General features: G+C 39.1%; 1 protein-coding gene across 1 annotated transcript in view; it reads left to right on the top strand.

Annotated features, from left to right (window-relative positions):
- The window catches only part of ALDH1L2 (aldehyde dehydrogenase 1 family member L2), a 60,105-nt gene extending 43,381 nt beyond the window's left edge, over window positions 1-16,724 (top strand). The window contains exons 15-22 of the mRNA XM_028490594.2: window positions 166-253; window positions 731-824; window positions 2,097-2,196; window positions 3,187-3,285; window positions 5,708-5,873; window positions 7,320-7,425; window positions 9,962-10,161; window positions 12,200-16,724. Of these exons, the coding sequence (XP_028346395.1) occupies window positions 166-253; window positions 731-824; window positions 2,097-2,196; window positions 3,187-3,285; window positions 5,708-5,873; window positions 7,320-7,425; window positions 9,962-10,161; window positions 12,200-12,255 (909 nt within the window). The 3' untranslated portion in view covers window positions 12,256-16,724. The remainder of the gene's footprint in view (window positions 1-165; window positions 254-730; window positions 825-2,096; window positions 2,197-3,186; window positions 3,286-5,707; window positions 5,874-7,319; window positions 7,426-9,961; window positions 10,162-12,199) is intronic.
- Window positions 16,725-20,106: the final 3,382 nt, after the last annotated feature.

Below are 20,106 nucleotides of genomic sequence, written 5' to 3'. Positions count from 1 at the left end.
AATAAATAAATAAATAAATAAATAAATAAATAAATAAATAAATAAATAAATAAATAAAATAAAACATAAAATGAACTCTGGTATGGCAATAGAAGAAAAGCTGGGTGGTGATCTAAAGGACAGGCCAGAATCTGAAGTAGGTAACTGCTGTCTGCTTCTGCTCAGGTCACACCCTTGACTGCTTTGAAGTTTGCAGAGCTCTCTGTTAAAGCAGGCTTTCCAAAGGGGGTAATCAACATCATTCCAGGCTCAGGTAAGCCAACAAGGACCCACTTTGCTGTAACTAATGAATGGTTCAAGGGTAGCTGAGTTTTCCCACTGGTGTTTTGTCCTGACTTATAACTATATGAAAACTAAATACAGTTTACCAAATAGTTAAGTATAAACATACTTACCATGTGCTAAAATCTGAAAGTGGAAATACAGTGGCAGATGAGTAGGGTGGGAGGGGTGGAAATTGTACAACATTGTAAAACCACCCTACGGTGGCCCATTTTAATTTTTAAAAATCGCTTTGGCAGATTAAAAAATCAAGGCATACCCATCTCTGGGGTACTGACAATTGCATGGAGGATATTATTCAGATTTTTGTCACTTTGTTATTAGTATAGAAAATGTAAAACTGAGATTTAAATGAGAGCTTAGAAATCTACTTCAATGAATTCAAAGCCACCTTTGCCATAAGAACTCGATAATGTTTTAATCTGTGTTTTATTCCATAATTCCACAGGTGGCATAGCAGGACAGCGCCTTTCTGAACATCCTGATATCCGCAAACTTGGTTTCACTGGTTCCACTCTGATTGGCAAACAGATCATGAAGAGGTATTGGTTTTAGTGTGTTGATTTGCTCAAAATCCTGTTAAACCAGGTCTTTGGCTTTGTTTTTGCTTTTTTAAATAAGGTGCTTTTGGAGGGAGAAAAATAACGTCAAATTTAGATGTTACCACAGCAGGGTATTGAAATGTTTGAATACAATAAAATACTTTCCAAAGTGTAAAGCCCAGAGTCACCAAAACCAGAGTTGTACTGAAAGTTCTGATAGATTTAACAATCATTAAGCACAAAACATTTTCGGTACTTAAGCGGTAGCCCAAATTGGTTTGGGAGCATAAGTAAGAAATTGAAAAGACATATAAAAGACAAATCAAATCTGGATTATTTATAAAATTAATTCCTAAAAAGCAGTAACATTAGTTCAAAAAAATACAAACCATCTAAATGTCCAAAATAAGGCAGTGGTTAAAGTTTGTTAACATAATGGAATACTGTTCAGTCACATAGAATTTTTAATAACATTGGAGTGTTAAACGGTAAATGGAAAGAAAAATAAGGTATAAAATTGTATACATTGGGTAATCCTAACTATGTTAAATAAGACAAAGGCTGTGCTTGGATACAGACCAGAAATAAGTATATCAAAATGGTAAAAAAAAAAAAAAAAAAAAAAAGTAGAAAATTGTATACATTGGGTAATCCTAACTATGTTAAATAAGACAAAGGCTGTGCTTGGATACAGACCAGAAATAAGTATATCAAAATGGTTAAAAAAAAAAAAAAAGTATTTGCCATTGAGCCATGGAGTGGAATTCTGTGATTTTTTTCCCTTCTTTCTGAATTTTTAAGAGTATTTTTAAAACACTTTAAATAACAATACTTTTGCAAACAGGGAGAAATAAACAGTATACTTCTAAAAATTGATTTTTTTTCCCCCGATGTGCCAGTAATCTGGTTAAAGGTTAAATTCTTTGCCAGGCCTTTATGTAACCAAAATTCTTACACCTAAAGAATCTGAATTTACCTATAATAATCTCTAATCATTTGACCACAGAATTTAAAAAGAAACCAGTTTTTATTACAGAAGATTTCTAATATTCACAAAGCTCACAGAATAGTGTAATGAATTCCTGTGTGCTCATCACCCAGCTTCAACTGTTATCACCATTCTACCATTCATGTTTTGTCTTTGAATAAGTTTCTTAATATTTCTGAGGCTCAGTTATATTTCCCATGCTAAGTAGTAATTTATGGTTGAAGAAACAGAGAGAGAAACTGATAGACAGACTAAATGCTCATATTCCCTTTATTTTTCTCTAGCTGTGCTGTGAGCAACTTGAAGAAAGTTTCCCTTGAACTTGGTGGCAAATCCCCACTTATAATATTCAGTGACTGTGAACTTGACAAGGCCGTACGAATGGTAAGAGTAGGTCAAGTCCACCTAACTAGGTGCCCACTTCTGAAACACATTCGACCTCCTTCTCATCAGGAACCTTAGAATGACACTTGATTGGGGTTTTTTTGTTTGTTTTTTACTTAATTAGTTAACTGATTTTATTTTTGGCTGCGATGAGCCTTCATTGATGCACATGGGCTTTCTCTAGTTGCGGTGAGCGCTACTTTCGTTGCGGTGCACGGGCTTCTCATTGTTGAGGCTTCTCGTCACGGAGCACAGGCTCTAGGCGCGTGGGCTTCAGTAGTTGTGGTGTGCGGGCTCAGTAGTTGTGGCTCGCACGCTCTAGAGCACAAGCTCAGTAGTTGTGGTGCACGGGCCTAGCTGCTCCACGGCATGTGGGATCTTCCCAGACCAGGGCTCGAAGCCATGTCCCCGGCATTGGCAGGCAGATTCTCAACTACTACGCCACCAGGGAAGCCCAATGCTTGGTTCTATCTAATCATAAACAGAAACCATTCTCTTTATGTTTAGATTTGGGACTGCTCAGGGCACTTAATTTTAAAAAATAATGTCATTATAATTAAATGTGTTTTTGAAACTTGGAGGCCAGGTTTTTAAAACTGATGTAGAGATTTATAAACATTCATGATGTATTTAAACTGATGTAGAGATTTTTAAAAGCAAACTTTGGTATAGAAATATTACATTTAAATGTATAGAATAATCTAAATTTTCTTGTAACACAAAATCTGTTTTTATCACTATGTCCTTCATGTTATGTATATTTTTTTTAAGTACTCATGGACCAAAAGGGGGAAAGGAGAAGCAAAATTCCTAAAAATATCAAAACCAAGAATCTCCAAGCAACACTAACTTGGCCAAGGGCTTGTGTTTTTCTCTGTCTTCTCTGTGTTGTCTGCTGTCTTTCAATAACATCTGATTCTCAGTGTGTGCAATTTTATGACAATCTTGACTTCCCAAGCTATAACAGTATTTTCTCTTTTGCTGCCGAAGGGCATGGGAGCAGTATTTTTCAACAAAGGAGAGAACTGTATTGCAGCTGGTCGGTTGTTTGTGGAAGAATCCATCCATGATGACTTTGTGACAAGAGTGGTAAGCGTCTTCAAATTTGCTCTGTGATTTGTATAGAAATTGCCTTTACTTTAAAAGTTCTTCTGGGATTATTAATGAACTTAGATGTGATGATAGCGCTATGGTTGTATTTTTTAAAAAGAACACAATCCTTATCTTTTAGAAGTACTTTCTGACATATTTACAGATTAGATTATGATATCTGGACTTTGCTTCAAAATTATCCAAAAGGGAAGGAAGTAAGTGGGGGAATAAATTGGTCATGAGTTGGCAGTTGTGGAAGCTGACTGATGGGTATGTGGAGTTTCATTATATTCTTTACCTACTTTTATATGTTTATAATTTTTCTTTTTAAAAAAATTTTATTTATTTTTGGCTGTGTTGGGTCTTCGTTGCTGCGCGTGGGCTTTCTGTAGTTGCAGTGAGCAGGGGCTACTCTTTGTTGCAGTGTGCGGGGTTCTCACTGCGGTGGCTTCTCTTGCTGCAGAGCACAGGCTCTAGAGTGAAGGCTCAGCAGTTGTAGTGCATGGGCTCAGTTGCTCCACAGCATGTGGGATCTTCCTGGACCAGGGCTTGAACCCGTGTCCCCTGCATTGGCAGGCGGATTCTTAACCACTGAGCCACCAGGGAAGTCCCTATAATTTTTCATAGTAAAAAGTTATAGATCTATATTAGAAAACCTGATAAAGTATACTTAAGAGCTATTACTACCTATACCTTGCTCTGCATTTATAGTATACTAGATCCTTGATATTTGTAGAAGATATACTCCTAGATTATTATAAATCCCTAAATTGGCTATGAGAGATATACCACTAGATTCTTACAAATCCTGAATTTACAGTTAAATGATAGCATATAATTTCCTCCACTAAGATAGATAGCTAGACAGATATATATATATACATACATACATACATACATACCCCCTGTAGTTGGGCATGATTCCATAAATATGAGACTAAACGTCATTCATAGAACTATTAAGATGAATTCTGTGGCTAAAATGAACTCTAAACATACTACAAAAGGACTTTCACGGTGGCGCAGTGGTTAAGTATCTGCCTACCAATGCAGGGGACTCAGGTCCGAGCCCTTGTCCAGGAAGATCCCACATGCCGGGGAACAGCTAAGCCCGTGCACCACAACTACTGAGCCTGCACTCTAGAGCCTGTGAGCCACAACTGCTGAGCCCACGTGCCACAACTACTGAAGCCTGCGCGCCTAGAGCCCATGCTCCGCAATGAGAAGACACTGCAATGAGAAGCCCGCGCACCGCAGCAAAGAGTAGCACCCGCTCGCCACAACTAGAGAAAGCCCGTGCACAGCAACAAAGACCCAACGCAGCCAAAAATAAAATTAATTAATTAATTTTAAAAAAACATACTACACTCTATCATTATTATGGTAATAGTAATCACGAATTTGTTTCTATTTAAAAAACCAGCACCCAGCCTTTTTTCCTTCAGAGCCAATTCCCCCATCCCACCCCGCAAGAAGCAAAGGCATCTTTCCTCATGAGAGTGGAAAACAAGGAAGTCATATGGAGAGGCAGATGGAGGGCAGTGGCTGCCTCATGAACATCCCCATAATTCAATTTTGTGCCTTAGTAAAATGCAAGGTACAGCACTACATGTCATGGGCTTTCACAACAACTTGTTGAAATTTAAAATGCTGAGACCAGAAATGTCAAGGATTTGCTGTATCAGTCCATCAACAAACATGTTTTGCACACATATGAACAGTATTCATTTCTTCATTCAGCAGGTATTTCTTGAGCACTTACTGAGGAATTACTGCCAGACCTAAATTCAAATTCATGGCCCTGTGGGGTCATGATAACTCCCTTTCTTTCTCCTTATTAGAATTGGACTTAACATCAGGAAACACAGAAATAGATTAAGATAACCAAGGAGCACATGTCAGTGATGAATATTCTTCGATAAAGATGGTTTTTCATTGGAACATTCTAGTATATCCTCTGGTGTGGCTGTACTGTGAGAATTTCACAAGGGCAGTCTGCCACATTTGGGGAAAGGAAAAACACAACAATGTGGCCATTTTAGAAATTATTTTGCCATGAAGAGTGTAGGTATGCTGTATTAACAAAAATTCCAGAACATCAGGTTTGCTATTTTAATGAACTAACATTCGGGATAATTTTAAAACTCAGTGGTTACAAGCTTGGGCTTTCAAGTCAAGAAAACTCTACAGTATTTAGTGGCTGTGTGCCCTTGGGCAAGTCACTTAGCCTTTCTGATCCTTGGTTTCCTCATATAAGATGGAAATAATAAATATCTACCTCCAGTGGTACTGAAGACTAAATGAGGACACATCTTTGAACAGCTTAGTACAACACCCATCACACAGTAGAAACTCGGTCAAGGGTATCCATTCTTATTATTAACAGTCCATTGTGTTTTGTGAACTGGGTGACATACAGGTGGAAGAAATTAAAAAGATGAAAATTGGTGATCCACTTGACAGAGCTACTGATCATGGGCCCCAAAATCATAAGGCCCATCTGGAAAAGCTCTTGCAGTACTGTGAAGCCGGAGTGAAAGAGGGGGCCACCTTGGTGTACGGAGGAAGACAAGTCCAAAGGCCAGGTAAGACCACCTCCGTAGGAGGTATGCTGGGGGCCTGGCTTCTTAAGTTGGAATAAATGGTAACAGTTTTCGTTGCAGCACCATCTTGCCTCAAAAGTAGTGTCATTTACGTTATGATAAGAATTACATTCTAGATCCTGCTTGGCCACTTACAAGCTGTGACACCTTCAACAACAGTTCTTCTGAGCCTCAGTTGTAAAATGTGATGAAATGTGCATATCCTGCTTTACGAGGCTGTTCAAATCAAATAAAATGGATATGACAGGCCCTTAGCTGCGTAAGTAAACAAGTGTAATGGATACGGTGTTATTCAGGCACTGGTGATTTTCATTCCTGGCAATGTGAGATTTAATCTTATCCAGCTTAGCCTGGGAAGGATTCATTCCTGTTGTCTAACGTAGTACCTGTTACAGAAGTATGTGAATGGCTCGATGTCATGATACCCAAAAGGAGAGAAAGACAAACAAACAACAACTGGAAAACCTCATGTTTTACTGTTGTAGGAAGATTGAGCACCAGCAGGGCGACTGGTAACGATGTGCCCCGTGGGGTCCAGTGTGTGACACAGCAGCGCCTATGAAGTATTCTTGCCAAAAATGTTTAACCATGAATATAATCACGCCTTTAGGTCACATTTTCCATTTACAAGAAATACAGGGGATAGAGGAACAAATTAAATATCATCCCAAGGGAGCAATGACAAATCTGAAATGCATAAGATATTCTGCAGGACAACTGAACCAGTCTGTTTAACAAGTCAATGGCATGAAAAATAAGGGGCAGGGTAAAGGGGAGAAATATTCTAGAGCTAATGGACCCTTAAGCTATCTAACAACCAGATGCAGTGTGGAACTTATTTGAATTCTGAATCAAACAAGTCAACTATAAAAAGATATTTTCCAGAAATCAGAAATGGAATACAAGTATCAAATCATTATGGTGTACACCTGAAACTAATATGTTATATGTCATTGCATCTCAATTAAAAAATTGGAACTTAATAAAAGGAATTGAAATATAAACTATGAATAAGGAATTGGCGTTCATTTTGTTAGGTGTGATAATGTATTGTGGTGTGTAATAAAATGTCCTTGTTTTTTCCAGGTTTGTACCGAAATACTTGGAGTATAAATTGTAATCTCTGGAATTTGCTTTAAACTATTTCAGCAAGAAAAAAAGAATCAAATATGGCAAAATATGCATAAAGATTTATTTTACTATTCATTATACTATTTTCTCTACTTTTACATATGTTTGAAAGTTTTGTAATAAGGACATTAAAAATATAATAACCTAGGAATGCTAACACCAAATAGGAAAATGAAAGTCTTCTTGGTTTTACTGACCCATAAGGGAAGAAAAAAATTTATAATGTAATTAAATGAGAGAACTACTAATTGAATATTACCCTATAATTGATGTTATTTTCTTCTCTTTTTCAAATAGGCTTTTTTATGGAACCTACTGTCTTCACAGATGTGGAAGACCACATGTATCTTGCCAAAGAGGAATCCTTCGGGCCTATTATGGTCATTTCTAAATTCCAAAATGGGTATGTTCCTCAGGCATAATTTGACCGGATTGCCTAGATACTTTTCTTTTTTCTGTCATTGTGCTATGTACAGAGCATAAAATCAATGAACATGTAATTTTCTACCATAAGAATAATTGTCTTAATAATTAGAAGAGAATGCTAACCAATGTAGATTGTAATATATTTTTGCTCCTTAGCTTAAATTAATGGGTGACATTATGGGATGTTCGCTAAGTCTTAGTTTTTGTACAGCCAGCATTTGAAATGTCTCTGGAATAAGGTCAGTAACTGAGAATAACAGAACTGGTTTTCGCATTTACATTTCTAGGGAAGGCAGCATCTATGAAATCTGATTTTCCCAAAGCAAGAGTGTTTTCTCCATAGGGGATCATGCCCCCAAAAGCCTAATACTCAACTCTTTGTAGCAATGTCCACAATCACCATATAATCAACCGTGAATGACATACTGGTTTGTTATGGTGCCTGAAACTTTGATATGCTCAGTGTTTAGCATATCAAAGAGGGCTGTATGGTAACTGAGCTCATATCAGAATATTTAATACAATAGACTCTCATGGTATACTGCACACAATTCTTCATTATTCTGGCTTCAGTTTTCCTTTAACCAATGAGAAAACAGAATACAGAGTTCAGAAGGACTTCTTGGTCTTGGACAGACATACTGTGAGAGACCTTTGGGGACACTAAGCTGTAGTGAGTAACCTTTTGACATACTGATCCAAGGATGCCCTGTTACCCTCTTTTCCTTATTTTAAGTTCCCCTAGAGGATGGTCCTTGTGTTAAATATGCAGGTATTAGAAGCCAGTTTTAGGGGATGTAAGCCTAGATAATTCACAGTTCCTGTCCTCAAGGAGGTCACCATCTAATAGGGAAGACAGACAAGGAGACGGGCAATTAACCCCATAGGGCCTAGGTGGGAGGTGCAGTAGGTGGAGTCTGCACTGACCACCTCTGTGGGCTTGGGCCACTTAATTCCTCTACTAAGTTTCTCTATTTGTGCAGTTTATCTATTTGTGAAGTTGGGTTATTAATAGTATCTACCTTTTGGGGTCATTCTAACTGTTAAATAAGTCAAGTGTTTGCTGTTGGTGACATTGCAGTCATTATGCTCGTTATTATTCTAAAAGTGGGCAAGGTGTGCTGTGAAGCTATGTCGTCTCAGTAGTCCTCAATGGGCAATGGCATACAGCCATCTTTCGGCCTTAGTCCAGGCTACCAGTATTCGCAGTGCAATCAGGTGCAATGCATCAAGTGTGAGAGTTTTGGCAGAGCCTCAGTCCTCTTCAAGTTAGATTCCACATTTCTCATGAGAGTTGAAGACTGCGTATAGTCAAGATTACCTTTGAAAATCCCTTGGGAAGACATCACATTGAAGCCTGTGCTGTCTCTCAAAGAATTCAGCACAACTAATTTTTGCTCCAGTTTTGGAACAGAAATCGTGTTTCTTTGCCAGACCTCCAGATGAAATCTTGGCTGGCCATGTTGTAGAAAATTCATGCATTTTTTTTAACATTAGTATGACACTCATAAAGATGAGATACTCACACTATGGCAGGCATGTTGGAACTGGACCCAACTGAGAGAAGAGCAGGTTCACATCTGCACTTACTTGGTGTGTACAAGTAAAAAGGCAGGGAAGTCACCAGACCCATTTAAGGGATGATTTTACTGCCCTTTTATTGGATTGGCATATTAATTGCGTTCACTCTCACTTGATGGTGCAAAACCCTAGTACACAGAAAAGCAAGATGTTATCCCTGCCCTCGGGGAGGTTCCAGTCTAGTTGGAGGGTGAACACCAAATACACGAAAAGGTAAACCAAAATACTGAATTGGAGGAATATGTGCTACCCTATTATAGCTAACTTTCATTGAGCATTTCCTGTGTTCCAGACACTATTAGCTCATTTAATCCTCATGACAACAAGACAGGTGCTATTATTATTATTTCCATTTTTTCACAAGAATAAACAAAAGCAGGGGAGATGAAATGATTCACCCAAGGTCACCCAGGCAGTCTGGCTGTGGAGCCTTCTCACCGGGCCACTACACTTCACTGCCTAAACAGGGGCACTGGTGGGATCTGGGAAGGCTTCAGGGTGAGGCATCGAGTGAATGAGCCTTGAAATGTGCATGTAAAATCTGGATAGATGGGGGGACACTGCGGGTGCTCTGAGAATATGTCTGTAAATGGAGCTCAAGGGAGAGGAAAACAAATGGGGTAGTCAAGAAGGAGAAGCAATGAAGAAGGCTGAAAAGATGACTTCAGATTTTAAAAGGTGTTTCATGATACATGTGAAAAATATAATACTAGAGTTGTAATATTTCATTGGGAGTTTCTTTTGGTGTAAGCCTGGAATATTTCATTTATAAAAATGTAAGCACATTCACAGTAATGTTTTCCTGTTTCTAGCATGGAGGGGAAAAACATTAGAACAGAAAATGAAAGTGTTTTGCTTTTTTTTTTTTTTTTTTTAAGTGTTTTGCTTTTGCATTTAATGAGGTTTTATGTCTTCCTAAAAACATCTTGCAGGGACATCGATGGAGTGTTGCAGCGAGCAAATAATACAGAGTACGGCTTGGCCTCCGGGGTTTTTACGAGAGACATAAATAAAGCTATGTATGTGAGTGAAAAGCTAGAGGCGGGAACTGTTTTTATTAACACCTACAACAAGACGGATGTGGCAGCCCCTTTTGGTGGAGTTAAGCAGTCTGGCTTTGGAAAAGACTTAGGTATGAGTATGCCTTACTTTTCTACTGCACATCACAAAATAGTCCACTTCATGCTTCATGGAACACTCTTGTATTGCTTTAAAGGGCATTTCCTACATGGCAGTTGGATCTGGGTTTTCAAGGGTACTGATTTTTTTCAAAGTTAAACATTTTTATTGAACATAACGTAAATATAGAAAAGCACTCAAATTGTGTGGAAAAGTGTTTCCTTTTAAAAAAGAAGATTCACGTTGAAAAGAAAACCCTGACAATATCTTTTAGCTAAAATGTTAGGCTTTTTTTTTTTTAACCTGACATACAGCATGAACTTGGTTTGGATGTCATGGGACCATGTGAAACCAAGAAAGGAAAATGGGTAGAAGGCAATAACCAGCTAGCCCCAAGAATAAATCCTGTCTCTGAGCCACCTGGCAGTCTTTCAGAGACAACACTGAAACTGGCAGAGTTTTCTGGGCATCTGGGAGCTCAGATTGAGAGTCTGCAGAGAGCCCAAAATGTAATTCACCGTGGGCAGTTACCACTATCACATTTCCAGTTATAGCTTACTTTGAACACTAAATATGTACCAGGCCCTATTCTCATACTCTACCTGTAATAGCATGAGCAGTCCTCACAATAGCCATGGGAGTGTAGGTGCTATTATTATCTTTATTTTACAGACGAGAAAAATGGGGCTCGGAGATTTGGGGTAACTTGCCCAAAGTCAGCCAGACAGCCACTGGCGAAGAGAATGCAAAGCCAGACAGTTGGCTATGCAGCCCATGTTCTCACGCCCCATAGTCAGTCTGGCAGGTTGTTTCAAAAATTGAAATGCTTGTGATTTACTGCAATTACACTCTGCTAACATAAATTGGGTTAATTTAGGGTATTTTTACAATTTCTCTTTCCTGAAGACTTTTGGCAGTGTATTTGCAACAATAAAAGTGGCTCTCGTTTTAAATTCCATTGAGTTGAAGGTAAAGTCTTTTTTTTTTTTTTCATGTCTTCAATCTGGCTTTCATCCCTGGATCCAAAACACATGGAGAGATTTTCTTAGGGAAATTATTTTCATAAAGTGAGGCAACAGTGTTCCACTTGTCTTTTGATTGATAGAGAATGATCGACACACTTCATGTCTGTTTTCTTATAAAACAGTAGACTTTGTCTAACAGTTTCTTCCTCTCCTACTTTGAAACTCCCTCAGCCCAATGGTTCCCAGGTGCACACTGGATTAGAATCACCTGGGAGCTTTAAAAAAAAAGGAAAGATGCTGATTTAATTGGTCTGGGGTATGACCTGGGATCAGGAATTTTAAAAGCTCCCTAAGGTGATTCTAATTTAACATTAAGAAGCCTGGGTTTAGCTCAACTTCCAGAATCATATACTCATTAGTTTCACTTGTGGTATTCATGCCCTTTAACTGTGGTAGAAATCAATGATTGTGGTAGCTCAAAATAGGAACAGAATAGAAACAGAAAGGCAGACCTTTTTATTTTTTCCTGGATATGCCCCTGTGTCTCTAACATACTATGTAAGTCAGGAAAACTGCCTTTCCCTTATCTTTAAAATAAGATGAGACCAAATGATCTCAAACTTTCTTTGCTCTATTCTGCTTCGTTTAATGTAATCAGAAGGACAGTATCCTGATCACTTCTGTTCAGCCTAAATGGGCAAGGAATAGACATGGAGGTTTGTCATCAAGCTGGGAAATAAAGGAGAAGGGTTTGGGGTAGAAAGTGATAAGCCAACACTCTGGTCCTTAGAAGGCCTGGTAGCTGGTCTAAACCCTTGCTTCTCAAAGTGTGCACCGCAAGCCTCAGCATCATCGGGGAATGGTTAGAAACATATAATCTGGGGGCCTCTGCCGGACCTAATCCAATCAGAATCTACAGTGTCACAAGATCTGCAGGTGATTCACATGAAATTTAAAGTTTGAGAAGCACTGCCTCAGCCCCATTCTATTTGCCTAGTGACTGATATGCCTGCACCTGTGTCCAAGATCTGGCGACATCACATCCACGTGTGAACGTGGTCCATCAGCTGCTTTTCTCTTCCCTAGGTGAGGAAGCTCTAAACGAATACCTCAAAACCAAGACCGTGACGCTGGAATATTAGAGCAGTGCCGTCATCGGGAACCCCTCGCACACAGCACCACTCCGTAGCTCTCCACACTGAAGAAGCCGGGCTGTGCTGAGGAAGGACGTGTCAGCCACCAGCTGAAAAAAACCACAAGGACCATGAAGAGGGTCGTGCCACGTGTCTAAGCATTTACACATGTTCCTGAGTATTTTCTAATGCCCCTTTTACACCTTAAAATGATGTGTAGTTGTTGGGTTTTGACTATGTCATATACCACACATATTTCTAAAATATCAAGCTGCTTTTTTTGTTCCCCACCAAGACTAACCTAGTCACGGTTGTTCATCTTGCAGACGTCAATACCATGCAGTTATAATACAGAAAGTGCATTGTTAGGAACCCTTGTATAACATGTACAGGTTTTAACCTCTGAACTAGGCATATGGGGTTGTTAAAAAGATTTTCTGTAATTTTGCTCTCAAGGAACAGTATATCCTCTAAGGAATGTGAAGGAAGTTCTTTTTTTTTTTTTTCCCCTTTTGGAAATAAGATACATCTTTGTGCCTTTGATGTTCTATTTTTCAACCCACTGTGATGAGTGACCAACCCAGAAACAGTTCTTGAGTACCTACCAAGTATGAAGTACTATATTATGTCCTGAGGAGTATACAAAATTTAATGACATGATCTTTGGCCCCAAATAGTTTAAATTCTAGTCAATAGCTTTTAAAGTGGATTTTACAGTATGATGTATTATAAAGTAAATAGCTTTTGGAGGCTGATCTTGGCATATCATACCATCTTACTGTCTATGTGACTTTGGGAAACTTATGCAACTTCTCAGAGCCTCAGTCTCCTTATATGTAAAATGGGGACAGTAGTGCCTCCCTGGGAAGCCTTAAAATGAGGATTCAATGCAATAATCTTAGTACAGCACCTTGCACTGGGCTTTGTTTGTGGTAAATACTCAAATACTCAATAAAAGTTAAGTGCTTTCCCCGTCACTATTTTTAAAATATAGTGAGATATATTAGTTCAATGAATTAATTTCCCTACAACCCTTTCCAGTAGTCATCAATTCCTATGCTGCTTTTCTCCTCCATTGTCTGACCCAGCACCTGATACCGCAGCACTGGAAAATACCATGTAGTGAAAAATGACAGTGGTACAAGGAAAAGGGTGCTTTTCTTTCTACAGCTCATTCGTCCTTCTAGGACATTTGGTTTTCCATTCTCCTACCAATTGGTTCTGCTACTCACTAGCTGGGTGATCTTGGGCAAATTAGTTACCTAATATCTGAAAGCCCAGATTTGGAATCTATAACACAGGGATAAAGTCCCTATCTCATTAGGTGTTGTAAGGATCCGGTGGGATAATATACATAATGCACTCAACAAGGTGTTTGGACCATTCTCTGCGCTTAAGAAAGAGGAATTATTACAACCCATGCAGTACTCACGTAATGGCCCATTGTCAGACAAAAGTAGGTGGGTAGATTCTAACCATCCATGTATGACTAGAAGAAGGTGAGATCCTGAATTGAAGAGTCTTTGGCAGCTGGTCAGAGCAATTAATTTCCATGAATCCTCCTTTTAATGTAAAATTTCAGTAAACATCTCTATCTCTTTGGCTTTGAAGAAGCCCTTAGGGATTACTTGTTACTTCGGAAACTCAGCAGCTTAACGTCAGAAGAATGTAGGCAATCAGTAATCAATAAACAACAATAACAAAAATCAGGGGCAGAAAACATTCAATAGGAAGAATATGAGGTATGATCCTGGATGATCAACAGAGCAGATTTTGCCTGTAAGCGTTTTTTATTGTACCACAGCTCATTCAGAGCTCGGCACAGGTGAAATTCTAAATGTGGACCCAGCTGGGTTCAAACTGACAGTTCATATTTGAATAAAATGACAATGTTCTTAACAGAAGGGAACCACTTTTTAAATGCAGTGTTTTAACTGATTTCATGTGATTTTAAATATCACTTTACCAAATATTTTAATGACAGATGAAATGGCAAATAAAAACCTGGCCATTTCTTCTAGAATGACTTTTACCCTCTAATATTACTCTCAGTAGCAGTGCTTTTAATAGTTTTTGGGCCATAAACCTCTTTGAGAATCTGATAAAAGCTATAGATCTCCTCTGTCCCAAATTCACATGTACACACCTAGTTCTGCAAATATCTTCAAGAGATTCACAGACCTCCTAAAACCCATGCTTGACCTCCAGATTAAGAACTCCCTTTTCCCATAGCGACTTCTAAAGTTCTCAGCAACTTGAGTTTTTATATCTGACTGCTGACCAGAATCAAAGGCTCCATGGAATTTATAAAATTACCAGTGAATTTGAATTGGAACGTAACGATGCACAGCCTACTAGGTGATTTAATCAACACACTGAGTAATTAATTTATCACCATTTCTTCAGATCACTGATTATTTTGCTAATCTAAAGGACAAAGCTGTGATCTGTCCCCCGAACTGGGGAGCTGGGGAGGTGTAGACACTTTTTAAAGTTCTGTTTTCCTTCGAAGTCCACTTCCCAGTGCCTTTGCTAAAGCAGCCCCCAGCACCCACCCACCCCCTTAGCCTTTTGCTCAAATACACCCTCCCTGGCCTCTCCTACCCCCCAACTTGGTTTTAAGTGTCTCTCCTCTATCCTCTCACTTGTCTGGAACATAGTACTTACCACTTGGTGCTGGAATTACTGGTCTTCCTAATTAGATATGAGCACCCCTCCCCCACCCCCAGGATTGGCATCTGTCAATAACAACAGCTATCATTTATTGAGGGGCTGCTGTGCGCTAGTCACTATGCTAAGCCAACTTAATCTTCACAACATCTGAAAAGATGAATAAATCAAGGTACTCTTTTTCCTGGCTCCACCACTACCAAGAGGTTATTGCCAGTCTCTTGACTGGCCTTTCCGATTCCTCCCTGTGTGGCTCTCGTCAAAGCTTGAGTCAGATTCTGTCACTCTTCTGCTCAAAATCTTCTAATGACCCCCATTTCACTTAGAATAAAGTCCAGTGTACTTACTGTGCCTGCAAAGTCCTATCAATTCTGTTCCCAGCTACCTCTAACTTCATCTCCTATCAACTACCCTCTCATTCTCTTTAGCCACCCTGGCTGCCTTGATGTTCCTCCAACTGATCAAGCACACTCCTACCTCTGGGCCTTTGCACTTACTGCTCCTTCTTCTCAGTGGTGTGCTGGTAGATATTTAACAAGTGGCTCTCTGAGAGGAAAAGAAAACTGATTTGTAGCATTTGCTGATTTCTGTGTACAGATGCTCTCACCAAGGCTGATTTCAAGCTACCAACGTGACTTCACTGAACGCAGAGTTGGGATGAGATGCGTGTAATTAGAACAAGTGTGGGCCAGCGCCAGCACACCACTGCCTCTTCCTGAAACTCTTTCCCCACACACCACCCCCAGCTGGTGGCTGCGTTACTTCCTCCAAGTCTCTGCGCAAACATCATCTTAGTAGAGATCCATTTGCTGACCACTCTTCCTAAAATAGCTCATAGATCCCCACATTCACACCTCATCTGTCCTCATTCTTTAGTCTCCTTCTCCTGCATTATTTTTGTAGCACTTACCACCACCCGGCATAGTTATTATCATCGATTTCTTCCCATTAGAATGTAAGCTTCGTGAACAGGTGCTTCTTTTGTTCAAGGACGTATCTCCAGTGTCTAACACGTAGGAGGAGCTCAATAAATATTTGCTTTCAAATGAAAGAGGTGAAGAAGCCTGCCCAGATCAGACAGCTATTCAGTGACAGAACAGGCACTTAAGCAATGAAGCTGGTAGTCTTAACCAAGCTAAGATGCTGTTACTGCCAATGCCTGAATCAGGCCCTCAGTAATGAATAGTAGGCAAATGTTAAATATTTGTCAAAGTAAAAAGCTAAGCAGAGCGAACATTAACTGCAAGAGCTTTTGTGGAAATGACCAGAGACAGGGCAAGGAACTAAACTGGTTCCCCCATACCTCCCTTCTAAGAAAACAGAAGCTATCAAGGGAAACCTGGGCTATAAGTAGATTATCAGACATGAGAAATGATGGATAGGGTGGATTATTATTATTATACCTATTATGCAAATAACACCCAAGCGGATTTTTTAAATGATTAATACCTAATTTTGTAAAAATAATAAAATGGGAAGGTAAGATTCAACCATAAACTCTCCACAAATAACCACAGATGATATTTGAGATGTTCCAGATTTTTTTCTATGAATACACTTTTTTTAGAACTAGTATAATACTGTACATAACTTTACCTGCTTTTTTCAGTTAACAATATGTAAGCATCTTTCTATGTCAATAAACATACCTCTGCATATGTTCAGTGGCTTTAATTCAACTTGTTCTCTATTGTTGGACATTTATATTTGCTTTCTGCTATTTTAAATGTCACAGTCATTCTTAGACAGAAATTCGTGAACAAAACTGTTATTTGCTTAATTAGAATAAATTCCTAGAGGTGGAATCTGATTAAAAGGATATAGCAATCTGTAATCTTACCAACAGTTCCTCCAAAGTTTTGCCACCACTGTGCATTATTCTTTCTTAAAAATTTAATTAATTTATTTATTTTTGGCTGCGTTTCTTTAGTCTCCTTCTCCTGCATTATTTTTGTAGCACTTACCACCACCCGGCATAGTTATTATCATCGATTTCTTCCCATTAGAATGTAAGCTTCGTGAACAGGTGCTTCTTTTGTTCAAGGACGTATCTCCAGTGTCTAACACGTAGGAGGAGCTCAATAAATATTTGCTTTCAAATGAAAGAGGTTAAGAAGCCTGCCCAGATCAGACAGCTATTCAGTGACAGAACAGGCACTTAAGCAATGAAGCTGGTAGTCTTAACCAAGCTAAGATGCTGTTACTGCCAATGCCTGAATCAGGCCCTCAGTAATGAATAGTAGGCAAATGTTAAATATTTGTCAAAGTAAAAAGCTAAGCAGAGCGAACATTAACTGCAAGAGCTTTTGTGGAAATGACCAGAGACAGGGCAAGGAACTAAACTGGTTCCCCCATACCTCCCTTCTAAGAAAACAGAAGCTATCAAGGGAAACCTGGGCTATAAGTAGATTATCAGACATGAGAAATGATGGATAGGGTGGATTATTATTATTATACCTATTATGCAAATAACACCCAAGCGGATTTTTTAAATGATTAATACCTAATTTTGTAAAAATAATAAAATGGGAAGGTAAGATTCAACCATAAACTCTCCACAAATAACCACAGATGATATTTGAGATGTTCCAGATTTTTTTCTATGAATACACTTTTTTTAGAACTAGTATAATACTGTACATAACTTTACCTGCTTTTTTCAGTTAACAATATGTAAGCATCTTTCTATGTCAATAAACATACCTCTGCATATGTTCAGTGGCTTTAATTCAACTTGTTCTCTATTGTTGGACATTTATATTTGCTTTCTGCTATTTTAAATGTCACAGTCATTCTTAGACAGAAATTCGTGAACAAAACTGTTATTTGCTTAATTAGAATAAATTCCTAGAGGTGGAATCTGATTAAAAGGATATAGCAATCTGTAATCTTACCAACAGTTCCTCCAAAGTTTTGCCACCACTGTGCATTATTCTTTCTTAAAAATTTAATTAATTTATTTATTTTTGGCTGCGTTGGGTCTTCGTTGCTGCGCGCGGGCTTTCTCTAGTTGCGGTGAGCTGGGGCTACTCTTTGTTGCGGTGCATGGGCTTCTCATTGCAGTGGCTTCTCTCTTGTTGCGGAGCACTGGCTCTAGGTGCACGGGCTTCAGTAGTTGTGGCATGCAGGCTTCAGTAGTTGTGGCTCGCAGGCTCTAGAGCACAGGCTCAGTAGTTGTGGCGCACAGGCTTCGTTGCTCTGCGGCATGTGGGATCTTCCCGGACCAGGGCTCGAACCCGTGTCCCCTGCACTGGCAGGCGGATTGTTAACCACTGCGCCACCAGGGAAGCCCTGTGCATTATTTTTACAGCATCATAATACCTCACACTTAACCAAGCACTGTTCTAAGCACATGATGAGTATTAACTCATTAATTTCTTACTAAAACCTCATAAGGGAGATACTCTTATCCCCATTTTACAAATGGAAAGTGGCTGGACTGGGATCGATCCAGCTTCAGAGCGCATGCTTGTGGCATAGTGACTGGTAGGCCCACAATGGCAGGATGCGGCTGACTGAACTTAAAAGTTGGCTCCACCAGTTACCTATTGTAAGACTTTAAAAAAATTTGCTTAGTGTCTCCCTGCCACTTTTTTTTTCTTAAATCTGTGAAGTAGGTACAAGAGAATATCTCATAAGAGGGTGGTCTTTTTTTTTTTTTAACAAAAAGGAAATTTATTGTGTCACAAAATAAGAAATCCAGTGATAGTCTGGTCTACAGAGTTATTTGATGCAGTAATTCAGTGATGTTCCTTGACATGCCGACTGTACCCTCAAGAGCTGGCTCCATTTATGGCCACTAGGCCAGAGTTCCAGGAATCATATCCAGTTACAAGATATCCATGTTCCACAAGAAAGCAGCCATCTTTTCATGTACCTCTTTTTTAGGAATGAGAAATCCTCTTCTTTCCAAAAGTCTACTAACAAGACTCGGCTTGTGCCTCTTTGGGAAGCTTGTCACATGCCCATCCCCAAGCCAATCACTGGCAAGGATCTTCCACGAACGTATGGTGGGGAATCAACCACAAAGATTCCACCATTAAACTTTTGGGAAAAGTCTACCAATCAAAAGATAGTAAACCTGTCTTTCTTTCCTCAGGATTGTGAACCACTGATGTTTAAGAGGTATTACTATATTGGCATCAAGAGGAAAAAAGTTTCACGAACATTTATCGTACATTCCTAGTGAAAGGCACCATGCCAGGCACTGAGGGAAATACAAATGAAAGACTCAACCTCTTTACTTGTCTTTCCTACCATAGTAGTGGACTCAGGCACAGGAATACGAGCTACTTTGCAAGGCAGTTGTTTTATAAGTACCATATTTGATGCACAATTAAAGTATTAGGAGAATAGGTAGAGGAGATTCATTAAGAATATTTTTGCTTCAAAGACCATTACACCTAATTTTCTGATTTATGACTGTCAAAAGAGCCATAGAAAGATAATACACAAGGCTGAAGAGAACATTTCATCAGCCTTAGCGGGAACAGAACTGTTCTCCAAATGGCGGCCATCACCTCACACCAAAGCATCAGGCAGAGAACCCACAGGGTCAGACCAAACAAAGCACGATGGTGATTTAGTTTCCAAGAGACTGTAGAGCACACTGCTTACACAACAAAACAGCTTTTTAATTAAGGTATAACATACATAAAGTGCACCGATGTTAAATGTATAACTCGAGAAATTTTTATGTGTGAGTGGCAGTAACTCTTAAACATAAAACGCTCAGAATAGTGGCTGACACACAAAAAGGGCTCAGTTAAGTACTAGCTGTTGTTTCATCTGCCACTTTGAGAGGTAAAAAATACAACATTGGTTTCAATTGCATTTCTTTTAGAAATGGGACCGAACATTTTTTTCCTGTGAATTACCTGTTCAAGTCCTAAGGCCTTTTCACTATTGAGATATTAGTCATTTTTTTTTTTACTAATTTGTAAGAGCCCATTATATACTAATAACACTCACTCTTGCCTTACAATAAAATTATTTTTCCCAATTTGTCCCTTGACTTTTAAACTTCTTTGCCACCCACTAGTTTTAAATATTTATGAATTTTATGCTCTTTTTTTTTTTTGTAATTCTACTTTACTTTTTCATTCATTTTTTGCGGTACGCGGGCCTCTCACCGTTGTGGCCTCTCCCGTTGCGGAGCCCAGGCTCCGGACGCGCAGGCCCAGCGGCCAT

This window comes from Physeter macrocephalus, chromosome 6 (genome assembly GCF_002837175.3).
Source record: "Physeter macrocephalus isolate SW-GA chromosome 6, ASM283717v5, whole genome shotgun sequence".
Taxonomy (NCBI): domain Eukaryota; kingdom Metazoa; phylum Chordata; class Mammalia; order Artiodactyla; family Physeteridae; genus Physeter; species Physeter macrocephalus.
This window is presented reverse-complemented; position numbering and strand designations above follow the sequence as displayed.